Here is a 14,746-nt window from a genome sequence, read left to right as displayed (position 1 = left end):
AGTATCTGAATATGTGCTTTTGAATCTAGTGGGCATATGTTAATATAAACACATATTGGTTAATGTGTTATGTTCTTCCCCAAGTATTTAAAGATAAATTGATTTTGCCAGTCATTTTATGTTCGCAAATTGAAAGGGAATAAATAATGATACGATATTTTAAAAAGTAAGTAAAAATTCTGACAGAAAGTAACATCATATTTCTGTGTGTCCTTAGAAAGTCTTTGTTAATCTCAGGAATCAGCAAATGTCTTTCACCAGCTAAACTGGGGTTTGAATATTCATTCTGCTCCTTGGTAAATGTGTGATCTTGCAATTAAATTTTCTTCACCTCAGTTTTCCCATCTTTGCAATGTGCACATGCATATCTAGTTCCCAGAATTGTTGCTCCTAGCCAAGTACCCTCATTAGATACTCAAGAAATACTTTCTTGATAATTCTTATATATCAAATTAATACTTATCTCTGTGAAAACTTGTAGGTTCTGTATAACCTCTAATTATACAGACTTCTTTGTGTTAGTGGTTTTAACTGAAATTTCCTTTGCAACTTCTCAGAATTTCAAAAGAGAAGAGCAGAACTTCGTTGTACAGAATGAAATCAACAACATGTCTTTCCTTATTACTGACACCAAGTCAAAGATGTCAAAGGTATTGCTGGAAACTATTTCACTGTCCTAGAAAATGTCTGAATGTGACTTTCATGAATTGACTTTGTTTTTCAGATGTTCAGAGATCTGTAAATGGAATCTGATAGATTTGGTAATGTTATGAATTGGTTAAAGCACTCAAGCTGTTTTAAGGTTATCCGGAATTTGTTTTAATCAGGCATGGTAAGACATGCAGACAGAAAATAACTGTCACGGAGGAAGACATTTCTACTGACAGATCGCTGGAAACAGGAGGCTTGTCATCCCATGCAGGGCCACCTGGGGAAGGGTCAGGGGCAGTCAGGAGGCAGAGACAGCCAGAAGATGTGGGCGAGAGCTTGTCTTGTGGTTTCCACTGGAAGGAATGGACAAGGCAGGGCAAGCAGTTTCATGATTGGCTGATTTGAATAATTTTTATTGGCTCCACATCATAGGACATCCTTGGTTGTCTGGTACTGAGCCCGAGAATGAGTAGGGCAGGTGGATAGTAGCCCAGAGTATAAGAGCCAGATAGGGGAGGTGGGGGTCAGTGTGGGTCCTGGATTGGTTGATTTGTGTATGAAAAGCAAGCTCCCCAGACCAGGGAAGCCATTTCTTTCTCTAGGAATTGCCTAACGATGGGAGGGACTGCCCCCAGGATCAGCAAATCTCCAAGATGTCCAGCAACAGAATAAAGACATGCTTCACACGCACACACACACGCGCGCGCACACACACACCCCACCCCACTCACACAATTATCAGTCAGTATACGTTTAACAAGTCAACACTATGTATCCATCAAGTGTGAATATTTGTGTGCTTACATGTACCAAATAAACCTCACAATAAATTAGCTGTATTATTTAAAAGCTACATGGATGAATTCCAGGTTCTCACACATGAAGTGGGAAGTATCCTTCCAGATTTTTGTTTTCTCTATCACTCATATTGGAGAGGGGAGGAGCTTCCTTTTAAAGTATTTTTAAAGGGCTTTATATATTAATTACTGCTAAATGAGAAATAAAAATATTACATGTGGTAACACATACAGTATCCTGCTAAATGGCCAAAGATCCAAAAATGAGTGATACTCAGGCAAAGGAAATTAGCCTCTACTGACTCAAGAAATTTTGGCAACAGAGTAGCCTGGGAGGCACACCGACTCCACTGACCTCCAAAAGTGACCGGATTCTCAGGCCTGCTCTGTGATCTACCAGCAGCGAGGTAGAATGGCATTGTTTGATAGGCCTCATCTTGTTTAGAGTTTTGAATGCCATGTGTTTGCCGTGACAGCACAAGAACTAGAAGCTAATGCCAGAAGTCTGTATTCTTGCACAAACATCCTTTTCCCTCTTTTCCATCAGTTGACTCCAGTGATTCTCAAAGATACTTTAAAAGTACTGCACGTCGTAGAACCTAGAGTGAGGCATCCATAAACATTGACTAACAGTAACATTTACTCTTACTTGCAAGAAGGAAAAAGGGAAATAATGGTTAAGAGCCTCTCACTTTTAACACGTCTGACCCACAAATTTTCTCAAACTGAAAAATTGTTGTTTTTTTTAAAACGTGACTTACAGCACTCAGACAAGACAACTAGAAAATAATAGTAATTCTCAGTGCTTTGGGAGGGTGAGGTGAGAGGATTGCTTGAGGCCAAGAGTTTGAGACCAGCCTGGGCAACATAGTAAGACCCTATCTCTACAAAATATGTTAAAAAATTAGCCAGGTGTGGTGGCACACACCTGTAGTTCTAGCCACTTAGGAAGCTAAGGTGTGATGATTGCTGGAGCCCAGGAGTTTAAGGTTGCAATGAGCTATGACCATACCACTGTGTGTGCGTGCGTGTGTGTGTGAGTGAGACAGAGAGAGAGAAAAGAGAAGAGATGAGAGGGAGGAAAAGAAAAGAAAGAGTAATTTCTAAAAGTTGAAATGTTTAGAAATTACTGATTATAGTTAGCATCCTTATTTTTAACAATTTAAAAACTGTATTTGTAATTTTATATCACAGAAGTATATAATATACATTTTTCCCTTGAAATAATGTTTCCAGTTCAAACACTGGAGTCAACACATTCATGTTTTATATTGTTTTGCCCAAAAAATCATGACACCCATGTGTTTCAGCATATGGGTGGATTTGAGAGTAATTATATTGGCCATAGAAGCATGGTAACTGCAGTTTTATCAGTGTTATTGAGGGCTCTGAGAACCTGGATGGCTGATGGACAAAGGTGAGATGTCATCAGGGGAACATGGATTTCAAAAGCTGAGCTTCCCAAGCCTAGTGCCTAGTGGTTAACAGGAGGATTGCCATACGTGGTATGTATGAGGCTGAGCAGATGAGGAGCTGTTTCCCCTGTAATGCAGAGAGGACAGAGATGCCCAGTACTTCAGGGATTCTTGTAACAAGATGCCATCTGCCTCAGGCATTAAAGCAGCAGATAGAAACACCATGCAGAGTTCTCAAGGAAAAAGGAACTCATTTGAACAGGTTTAGACCAAATGCAAGTATAAACAAGAATCAGAAGACAAATGGTTTCTATCAGTCTTCAGCAAGTCACTCAAGCAAGGAATCGTCACTATTTGTATGGAATGCCAGTTCCAAAACTCTTTTTTTTTCTTTTTCTTTTTCTTTTTTTTTTTTTTTTTTGAGACAAAGTCTCACCCTGTCGCCCAGGCTGGAGTGCAATTGCACAATCTTGGCTCACTGCAACCTCCACCTCCTAGGTTCAAGTGATTCTCCTGCCCTAGCGTCCCAGGTAACTGGGATTACAGGCATGCACCATCATGCCCGGCTAATTTTTTGTATCCTTAGTAGAGATGGGGTTTCACTGTGTTGGCCAGGCTGGTCTTAAACTCCTGACCTTGTGATCCACCCACCTCGGCCTCCCACAGTGTTGGGATTACAGGTGTTAGCCACTGCACATGGCCCAAAACTATTTTCTAAATATAAAAAGATTGAAGCCAGCAGATCAGTCTAGAATATGGTGATCTGGGAGAGGGGATCTCATTTGGACATAGAACAAAATGTACGTAGCTCATGAGGCAGAGAGAGGCCAGTGGATAGAAAATTGACCATAATGCTCTTAGAAAGAAAGTGACCACCTGTGTGTGGTGTGGAAACCCTCGAAGATGTGTGTAATGGTGGTGGCAACTGTGGCAAGTGGACCTTAGTTTTCTTTTACTCAGTATGTCAGTTTGCATATAACAAAGCTATATGTATTGGGATGCAAAAGCAATCGCAGTTTTTGCCATTACTTTCAAGGGCAAACACTATAATTACTCTTGCACCAACATAATAGCACGTGAGTGCTTTCTTCAGCAAAGCCTTTCTCTTTCTGCTGTCCCATGGGAAAGAGCCCTTGGTGTCCCTTGGCAGGACACTTGGCCCATTGTTCTGCAATCCATCTGTGACTTAGGTATCTGTTCTTCAAGGGCAGGAAACATATATCATTCAGTTGGTAACTCTAAAGCTTAATGCAGTGCTCGGTATATAGTAGGTATCTAATGAATATGGATGAAGTAAATTAAATTTTGACTTTAAAGAAATAAAAATGTGATCATTAATTTGGGCTTTTAAAAAATGTACCTTATTTTGCTTCGCATTTACTGACTCATTGTGGCAGTGGTACAAAGTCCACAGTGGCACTGCATTCTATGGCTAGCGTTGTTTGAAACTTTCCTAACTTGTTTTATGAAACTTGAGGTTCATGTCACTTGTTTTAAAAAACATACACTGATAGCATTCATGACACGTTCTCTGTGTTTGTGGGTGTGAGAAAAGGTGGGTTTTGCCTGTTGCATTATATAATTGTACTTTATTTATTTATTTATTTATTTATTTATTTATTTATTTATTTATTTTTGAGATGGAGTCTCGCTCTGTTGCCAGGTTGGAGTGTAGTGGTGCAATCTCGGCTCACTGCAACCTCCAATTCCCTGGTTCAAGTGAATTTCCTGCCTCAGCCTCCTGAGTAGCTGGGATCATAGGCACACACCACCACACTCACCTAATTTTTGTATTTTTAGTAGAGACAAGGTTTCACCATGTTGGCCAAGATGGACTTGATCTCCTGACCTTGTGATGCACCTGCCTCGGCCTCCCAAAGTGCTGGGATTACAAGCGTGAGCCACAGCGCCCAGGCTTATTTTTTCTTAAGATTTCATTTCCAGTTGAAAGGTAATCACGGGCTTTGGACATTTAAAGATAGGCTTATTTTTACAATTACTATATCTAAAATATACAAAAAAAAGTAAATTTTTTGTGGGTTTTTTTGGGAGATAATTTTATTGTAGGAATATTAGAAAGTTTTTGTAAGTTCCCACAGAAAGATCGTGTGATAAATACAACTGATTAAAAATGTGCTTCCCATTATAATGTGGTAAAGGAAAGAGCTTGGCTTTCGGAGGCAGATCAGTCTCGAGCTCTGACTCTGCCACTTTGTAATCCCTTCACTCATCTTAAATCTCACTGTTTGTAGCAGCAAAATGCTTGTCATGTTGTTTACCTTGATGGAGCTTGTAAACATCAGAATAATGTATGCATTGTGCCTCACAGGTTGTAGGCACGCAAGAAAGTTTAACAGATATGAATTTTAGTAACAAAATGATAAAGTTAAAATATAACTGAATATCTAGCAATTATGTAGTAATAAGTATTTAGAAAATATATGAGAAAGGCTGGGTGCAGTGGCTCACGCCTGTAATCCCAGTGCTTTGGGAGGCCAAGGTGGGTGGATCAGGAAGTCAGGAGTTCAAGACCAGACTAGCCAATGTGGTGAAACCCCGTCTTTACTAAAAAATACAAAAATTAGCTGGGCATGGTGGTTCGTGCCTGTAATCACTGCTACTTGGGAGGCTGAGGTAGGAGAATTGCTTGAACCAGGTCCTGGGAGACCAAGGTTGCAGTGAGCCGAGATCACGCCACTGCACTCCAGCCTGGGCTACAGAGCGAGACTCCATCTCAAAAAAACAAAAATGTATGAGAGAAAGAAATTGATAGGATAGTCAAAGATTTCAGAGGTAAGTGCCGATTTTAATTAGGTATTGAAAAATCAGTTTTTCTAGATGGGTCATAAGGAGAGAGGGTGGAGGAGCCTGCTCATGTCCCATTTTATGCAGCGATAGCCCTGTTTTTGCTTAAGTTTTTGCTTATTTAAATAACAGCATCATTTAGAATAGTCTGTTTGATGTCTTTCTTGCCATTGTCCTGGTCCTCTATTAAATATAAGGCTATTTTCTGTGAAATTATTACAATCATATTTGTTTGTGGGTGTGTGAGAGAGAGACAGAGGGGAGGCACAAGCTGAGGCTGATTGATTGATTGGTTGGTTTAAGAAAGGGCTCAGGTTATCCCGCTTCCCTTCTTTAATATGCCCACATATTGGCCATGTTATTACATCTTCATATCTGATCCAAATGTTAGGGCACAGATTGAAAATGAAAAAGTGTACAAATCCATTCGCTTTACCCGTTCTGGTTAAGTTATTGAGCCGCTCCTATGAACAAGGAACAGTGCTTGGCTTTGAAGACCAAACAGGTTTGGCAGTTGCCCCAGAGGAGCTCCATAGTTTGGGGAGGAAATAGGCACTAAATAAACAAACCAAAAAACCCAATATATATGTACAGGAGGATATTTTATTCCTCATAGATTTAATTTCCTCATATCAACAGTGATACCATCCATAAATGTTCAAATATTTACTAACTTCTCGTTCCAGTTACAGATCTTCTGGGGTGGAAAGCAAAATTACTGTTTGTGCATAGGGAGGAATTTCTTTACCTAGTGTTACTCAAAATCGAGCAATTTATTGATGCCTTTAGTGTTGATTTGATTGTTTTATTATAAGGTCACAAATATTTATAAATATTAAACCAGATATAAGCTCTTTCTGCCTATGTGTCCATAAAACCAAAATAACTTTACAGGTTAAAATCAGTGAAAACTCTAACACCAATAAATTTAGACTATGAAAACTTGAACACCAATAAAATTTAGACTATCTTGGGGGTGTTGCTTTGCTGAAACTAAATTACCAGTATTGGATAGAAGTATGTTTGTATAATTTGTATCAATTTGCTTAATTTTTAGGATAGTGGTTCTTTATTTTGGTAATTATTTTTATTTTAGTTATGTTTTCCTTTGAACAGAGAGTTCATTTTAAATGACTGATCCATTTTGTTAATGAGTGAATCAATTTAACAGTACAAATAATTATTCATCATATTTTTCCTAATAAGCTTACTGAGAATAATCTACAAGTTGGTACATATGAAAATGGGATTCATGCAATAAGCACATCTTTTTGGAACACAAGTATGATTCTTACTGCTATGGTTCAGAAAATTATAGGCTTAATGTAACACATCAATATATAGTATAATTCTTACATAATTATATGTCATATAATGTAACATATAAGCTACCATTGCTATATGGTGACTCATTTGTTTCACTACTTTTTACTGTCCTAAAAATGTCTTTCAACCTCATGCTATGATATATTTACCTTCTGTTAAGTAAAACAGATCATTTGTATATTAAATTCTATTTTTTTCTCAATAGCCTAAGACTATTACAATATGTCATTATCCTAAAACTATGTTCCAAGTTTGAATTACTGCTACAAAATATTCAACAAGCACAAATGGATTTGGAACAATTATTTTAATTTTGACATTAGAACATGCCCTCTTGATAGAAAGAATACTCATTACCCAGTGAAAATTAGACTCTGTCATTTAAGGTGACCCTGTGTTACTAGCATAGGCTCAAAAATATCACAAGAGAGCCCTTGAATAACAAGGCAGTATTCAGTTGCAGATTGGTTATCCAGATAGTCCTGAATATTTATGAAGCACCGGTTAGTATATTCCTTCTGTTTCTACTAGAGAGGGACTGAGGCTCTAGGGAGTCAAGTTTGCAGAGTGTATAAAAGGAAAATGCATTTTATAATTGTTCTAGGTATATTATTACACACGCACACACACACACACACACACACATCATATATATGTGTATATATTTGAAAGCAAGCATTTATCAAAACAAAAATAAGCCCTTTATTCTTACATTTCTTTTTTAAGCATTGATAATTAGGAAAGCGCACAATATCTGAAATTACTATAGAATTTTTCATGTATTTATCTGCTTCCCTCAAATTACAATTTTCATTTTTCTTCTAAAAATTACATGGGAATCCATAGCAGTGAATTATGATGACCTAGGAATCTGAGGGTAGGACTTAAAATTAGCCAAAGATGCTAGGAAGGGAAGAGAAAAATTATTCTCAAAACAATAGGATCTTCAAAACTAGGGAGCAGCAGCAAATGAGGAAGATGAAGTGACAGTCAAATTAGCGAAGAGTCATGGTGGTTCGACACTTCGGATCCCAGCAGTTCTCTTTGTTCCATAGGCAGCTGTTTCTGATCAGGAAAGGAAGAAAATGAAGCGCAAAGGAGATCGGTATTCCATGCAGACCTCTCTAATTGTAGCAGCTCTGAAGCGGCTGCTGCCCATTGGGTTGAACATCTGTGCCCCTGGGGACCAGGAGCTCATTGCTCTGGCCAAAAATCGATTTAGCCTGGTAAGTCTCCTTTTCATCCCAGCGGTAATAATGATTATCTGACCTCCAGACTCTTGATGTTTGAGTCCTTTTTCTCACTGCCCTGTGTCAATATTTCATTTTCATTACATGTTTTATTAAGCAGGTTTTCTGCACAGGCCTCCAGACTCAAATATAAAGATTTTTTTTCTGAGGCTGGTTTTATTCCTAAGTTATGTTAATCACCTCCGGGGCACATTCAAGAACCTAACAAAAAAAAACACAAATCAATCTCTGTTAGTGAAGAAATAAATGGATTTTATATAAACTGCTATATAAAGTTTGGGATGAGAAGTATATTCAAATTTATGAAGGGTGATTTTTCAATGTAAGAAGCATAATGTGCCACCTGTGGGTAGATAAGGTGTTGACTTTTAAATCAGCTGCTCTTTTCCTCGGCAAGATTTAAGTTCTCAAGATTTTACAATGTCCTGTAAGTTTCTCTTCTTCATAGCTATGCAAATGAGGGTGCAATATATTGCACATTGGAATTTCTATTTTATATTTATGTAAATTGGAGGACATAGTCTCCATTTCACGTTGAATCACTGAAGCTCCTCACTGTACATGCAAAGTCTGACATTCTAAAATGAGTGAATTGAGGGGAAGCTGTGGGAGTGGGCTGCATTATGCAGCTCTCTTGGCAGTTGTCAAGAGTTGGAATCTTAGCTGTATTTCCCTTGCTCTTGCTAGATTGTGGAGGATGTTACTAAGAGCTAAAATGACTTTGTGGAGATTTGGGAGAATACTGGAGATCTACTTCTATTTCGGCCCAAGGAAACATGCTATGTCCCCTTCTTGTTATGAACTGATAACTTGATTTCATTGAATTTTAATGTCCTTATTGTGGAGGTAAAGCAGGTCATTGCCTTGTTTTAGGCTACAGTTGTATCAAGACGTTGTTTAAATGAGAATGCCCCAAATTGGTGGCACGTAATTTTATAAAGATGTTTCTCAGATATACACTATTTCCAAAGAGGTTTGGGTTGTTTCTATTGACAGAAAGATACTGAGGATGAAGTACGAGATATAATCCGCAGCAATATTCATTTACAAGGCAAGGTAAGCCAAATTTTATTCTTCAGGCACATTTACTGTCTATACATTAGTTAATCTCTCTTTACAACAGTACTACAAGTGATGTTACTTTAAACATTAAGGTAATTGACATTTTAATTAGTCATTATCCTCTTTGCAAAGCCTTTTGTGTTAAAAATTCTAAAGATAATAAATGGTGTATTTTTAAAGAAAATTACCAGAGATTGTCCAATTTTGGGGAAAAAAATCACCAGTTCAAATACTGATTGGATGTATTCTTTTTATAGATGAGTTTTAGGGTCTTTTGGACATGAATACACGTGCCTATAAGAAAATGTTGGCTGAGCACAGTGGCTCATACCTATAATTCCAACACTTTGGGAGGCCAAGACAGACAGATCACTTGAGCCCAGGAGTTTGAGATTGGCCTGGAAAACATGGCAAAACCCCGTCTCTAAAAAAATACAAAAATTAGCTGGATGGTGGTGCACACCCGTAGTCCTAACTACTTGGGAGGCTGAGGTGGGAGGATGGCTTGAGCCTGGGAGGCAGAGGTTGCAGTGAGCCAAGATCATGCCACTGCACTCCAGCCTAGGTGGCAAAGGGAAGCCCTGTCTCAAAAAACAAAAAAATTACATTGAGTCATCAGTAAATATATATGTATATTTTATTAAAGGTATATAATATATAATAAATATATAATATACATTAAATATATAATAGTGTATATAATATATACATTTATGCATTTAATGTATAAATATATAATATACATTAAATATGTATTTATATATTAAATATATATTTAATATTTGAATATATAATAGTTAATATATATTTAATGTATATTATGTATACATATATAAATATATACGTGTATATTATATAAACATGTATATATTTACAAATATAAATATACGTGTATGTTTTTGTGTGTATATGTATAAGTGTCATTAGTCTATAGGTGAATTGGGCCTTTCTTGCATTGTTATATAGAAATACCTGAGACTGTGTAACTTATGAAGAAAAGAGGTTTAATCGATTCATGGTTCTACAGGCTGAACAAGAAGGGAAACACAGGCATCTGCATTTGGGGAGGCTCCAGGAAACTTATAATCATGGCAGATGATGATGGGGAGGCAGGCATCTCACAGGGTGGGAGCGGAACAAGGGCAGTGAGGAGGGAGGCGCCCCACACTTAAACAACCAGATCTCAGGAGAATCTCGAGGACAGCACCAAGGGGATGGTGCTAAACCACTCATGAAAAATTTGTCCCACGATCCGTTCAGCTCCCACCAGGCACCATCTCCAACACTGGGGAGTACATTTCAACATAGGATTTGGGCGGGGATGCAGATCCAAACTGTATCAATAGGCTGTATTGAGGTTTGCAGCAATAGGAATAAATGAGTTTACCTAAGGAGAAGAGTATACATTTAGAATAAGAACATGGATGAAAATCCGTATAACACCTACCTTTTAATGGTGGGCGAAGGATTGTTAGAAGTAGTTTTGGCAATTCGGTGACCATTTACTATTATTTGGAAATTTTTTTAAACCAGTGAATAAATTATATATTTCTGTGATGCAGGTTAAAAAGTCACGCGAGTAGTCTGACTCAGCCTGTTGGATTCTATTCTGGTGTCCCTTCTGAGGATTTTTTAAAATTACAAATGTCAAAAAGTAGCAATAACAATATAATATATGCCCTTCTTGGTATTCAGATGTCTCTTTCCAAAGATCTAAACCATATTCTTTTTAAATTTGTACTTTAATGTAAAGGTGTGACATGCCTTTACCATATTCACAATGCACAAATATTTATTTAGAGCAAAGTTCATGTGAAATTTGATGTGTACTCAATTGTTTACTAACAATTCCTTTAGAGTAAGAGATTAATTACTATTAGAGTATGATCTCTTTTCAGTAGCAAAAATAATTTGAACATTTTAAAAACAGTTTATAAAGCCTCTCTTAAAACTTCAGAAAAAGAGCGTACACTACAAACATTTTTCCCCTTTAGAGAGAGAGAGACAATAAATTGTTTTTACGTACATGGGTATTTGAGAAGATCAGGTACCCCATGAAAGGATGCTGGAGAGCCCAAAAGGACCCTAGACCACACTTGTAGCACAACTATCTAGTTCAACAATTACTGAGTTATAGACAGGGATAGCTCAGTACCTCTGAAGAAGGAGTCTATGCCAATCTCAAGAAATGGTTAAAAAGCTGGTTATGGTTACAAGCAGAAAGAGGTTTGTCCATTATGTTCTAAAAGTCACTTGTAAGAATACTTCGGACAGCTTAGATGATATATTAGGGAGAAAGGAAGAAAGAAGAGAGCAAAAAATGGAACACTGATAGTCAATATTTTACCTCCAAATGAGTAAGACCTGAAAATAAAGAAGTAGTAAATATGTATTCATCTTGTCATTTTATTCTAAACTTTCTTACACTAGGGGTTAGGCAGGGATATGAAGGAGATACACAGTTTCAAAAAATGATTTTTTGTTTTCCTAACTTCTTGAAGACATTGTCTTGAAATTGTAGGGCTAGTCATCCTGAGGCCAGAGGAATAATTTTATGTTAGAATAAAGATTCTACTTCATTAAATATGTTTATGTATTAAATAGAACTAAGAGTACAGATTAAAACCTGTAAGTATCAAACATAGTCCTCAGACTTAACAAGTATATGGATGAAAACATTTTACGTTATCAAAAGATAAGTGGTCTTTACAAGTCATTTATATACAAAGCTCTATCTAGCTGTGTCTGCCTGTAGATGCAAGTTATTTTTGACTTGTTGAGCCATGCACTGTCAGCCTGGGTGCTGTGAAGTTTCAGATGTTATCTATTCATTTCTGCTTCGTAACATTCAATCTCCCATTCCCAATGGAGATTCTAAAGTAGAAGAGAAAGACAAGGGGATTGCTTTGTCCATTTTTTGTTTGTTTGTTTGTCTGTTTCAGATTGAGTCTCAGTCTGTTGCTAGGCTGGAGTGCAGTGGCATGATCTCGGCTCACTGCAACCTCCACCTCCCGGGTTCAAGTGATTTTCCTGTCTCAGCCTCCCAAGAACTAGGATTACAGGCCTGTGCTGCCACAGCCCACTAATTTTTTGTATTTTTAGCAGAGACGAGGTTTCACCATGTTGGCCAGGCTGCTCTCATACTCCTGACTTCAAGTGATCCATCCACCTTGGCCTTCCAAAATGCTGAGATTACAGGCGTGAGCCACTCTGCCTGTCTGCCTTTGTCACGCCTGTAATCCCAGCACTTTGGTAGGCCGAGGCAGGTGGATCACATCTGGTGATCATCAAATTTCACCAAGGAAGTTAGATGGTACTGAAAAGTAAGATGTGTAGACTCCATTATGATGAGTATGATTTAACAAGTTCTATCGATTTATACAATTTAATATCTCTGTCTCAGTGAAATTAAGCTCTGTTGTAAAGTCCAAATATTTCTAGGTAAACGCTATCCTATATCCTTGCCCATAAAAATAAACATAGAAATATTTCTACAGTTAGAAAGTGAATGGGGAAGAGAAAGAGCAAAGGTGGGCTTACCTATTTTGTTTTTCAATTTCTAACTCACCCTTAAGCCCTAGTTACAACGTCAAGTGTTTAGGGAAATCTTCCCAGCCACCAAAAAGTAAGATGCATCTCCTGGTACTTTGTATTTCCTTTTAGTAGCCCTTATCGCAATTATAAATGTTTAGTGTCTGTCTTCTCTAGTAGATGACACATTTCATGATGACAAGGACTCTGTCTTTCTCTCTTAGTAGTTTTAATTTTTAATAATTGTATACAGTTAAGGTATCCAACAGGATGTTTCAATATACATATAGTGAAGTGATTAGTGTAGTCAAACAAATGAGCATATCCATCTCCTCGTGTAATTACCTTTTGTGTGTATGTGCTAAGAGCTCCTGAAATCTCACTCTCAGCAGATTTCCAGTATGAATTGCAGGATTCTTAACCGTAATCCCCATGCAGTACATTAGATCTCCAGACCTACTCATCCTACGTAACTGCAGCTGCGCGTGGTGTTTTGGCTAGTAAGCTCTGTAAAGCCCAATAATAATGGTGGATTCACTCTTCCCATCTTTCGATTGTAACCTCTTATTGGATTTGCCTTTTCCTTTTTTCTGCAGTTGGAGGATCCTGCTATTAGATGGCAAATGGCTCTTTACAAAGACTTGCCAAACAGGACTGATGATGCCTCAGATCCAGAGAAGACAGTAGAAAGAGTATTGGATATAGCAAATGTGCTTTTTCATCTTGAGCAGGTCAGGCTGTGTATCAATTCAGTATTTGCCTTCGTCACATGCAAATATCTTAAAAAGTGAATGTGTGTTAATTTGTTAACTGTGACCTAAAAAAAATATATGTTCAGCATATTCATTCTAAAGATTAAGAGTCAGGTGTGCTTAGTAATTAATAAAGACGATTTCTAAGCTTATAATTCTTGTAGCAAAATATAGATTATATATTTTGGGAGATTCTGGCCTTTGTTTTATTTTCTTTTTTAGATATTTCTAAAAGTATTAGGATTATGTATTTAAATAATTCTAACCAAGAAAATCAGGAGTTAGACCTGATTTCAAATATTTTATGCATATTTCATTTTTTATTATTGCTCATAAAAACATGCTTGAGATACTCTCTTTTACTCAAAGTAATATTTAGTTTAATATTTGAAATTTTTTTTGTCACTTTGTTTGACCTTGCCTTTTATTAGGTATATTTTTGAGCTAATTTTCTCTGAAATCAGAAACAAATTACATTTAGAGAAGAATAATGCATTGATATTAAAATCAATGCATTGAGAGATATCTATCATTGATATATAAGAAAGTGGTATTATATAATTTTTCTGTTGTGTTCTACTTTATACTACAAAGCTCATTTTCATTTTCTTATTCACTACCTTTGCACAAGAATGTATAAAACAATAATACTTGAAGCATTATCAATCAGAGGATTATATTTTTATAGAAGGGATCATCTGGCTTAGGTAAAATGTCTGTAACACAGAGATATATTATCCATTTCTCATCAAGTCCATTCAGCAAAATAATAACATATAAAGAAGCTCATTGTAACCTGACCATCTGATCTGTCACAGGGCTCTTCAGATCATGCTGTTGATGACTTGGTTATTTTATGCTAATTATAAAATAATAAGCTGCCCTATGGCATCTCAGGAACTTTGCCACCTAAATGTGTGTGTGTGTGTGTGTGTGTGTGTGTGTATGTATTGTAGTGCCTTTAGCCATATTTGAACATAGTATCATAGCAATAATAAACATTTTGCTTTTATTCCTATTTTATATTATCTGAACACTCATCCCTGCCTGGACAGTTTAATAATGCAAGGACATCATCTAATGTAGTATCCTTTTAATTTCCTTCTTGCTTACTCAAATGCCCTCCCAAAAACGTTAGTAATTTGTCCATTGCCATG

General features: G+C 37.0%; 1 protein-coding gene across 23 annotated transcripts in view; it reads left to right on the top strand.

Moving 5' to 3' along the window:
- RYR2 (ryanodine receptor 2) overlaps positions 1 to 14,746 on the top strand; it is a 781,807-nt gene that overhangs the window by 648,213 nt on the left and 118,848 nt on the right. For all 23 annotated transcript variants that reach the window (XM_035280524.3, XM_035280523.3, XM_054248004.2 and 20 more), the window contains 4 exons: positions 558 to 650; positions 8,050 to 8,220; positions 9,241 to 9,300; positions 13,434 to 13,568. In XM_035280524.3, the coding sequence (XP_035136415.2) occupies positions 558 to 650; positions 8,050 to 8,220; positions 9,241 to 9,300; positions 13,434 to 13,568 (459 nt within the window). The remainder of the gene's footprint in view (positions 1 to 557; positions 651 to 8,049; positions 8,221 to 9,240; positions 9,301 to 13,433; positions 13,569 to 14,746) is intronic.

Source organism: Callithrix jacchus, chromosome 19 (assembly GCF_049354715.1).
Source record: "Callithrix jacchus isolate 240 chromosome 19, calJac240_pri, whole genome shotgun sequence".
Lineage (NCBI taxonomy): Eukaryota > Metazoa > Chordata > Mammalia > Primates > Cebidae > Callithrix > Callithrix jacchus.
Note: the sequence above shows the minus strand (reverse complement) of the source record. Positions and strands in the feature narration are given on the sequence as shown.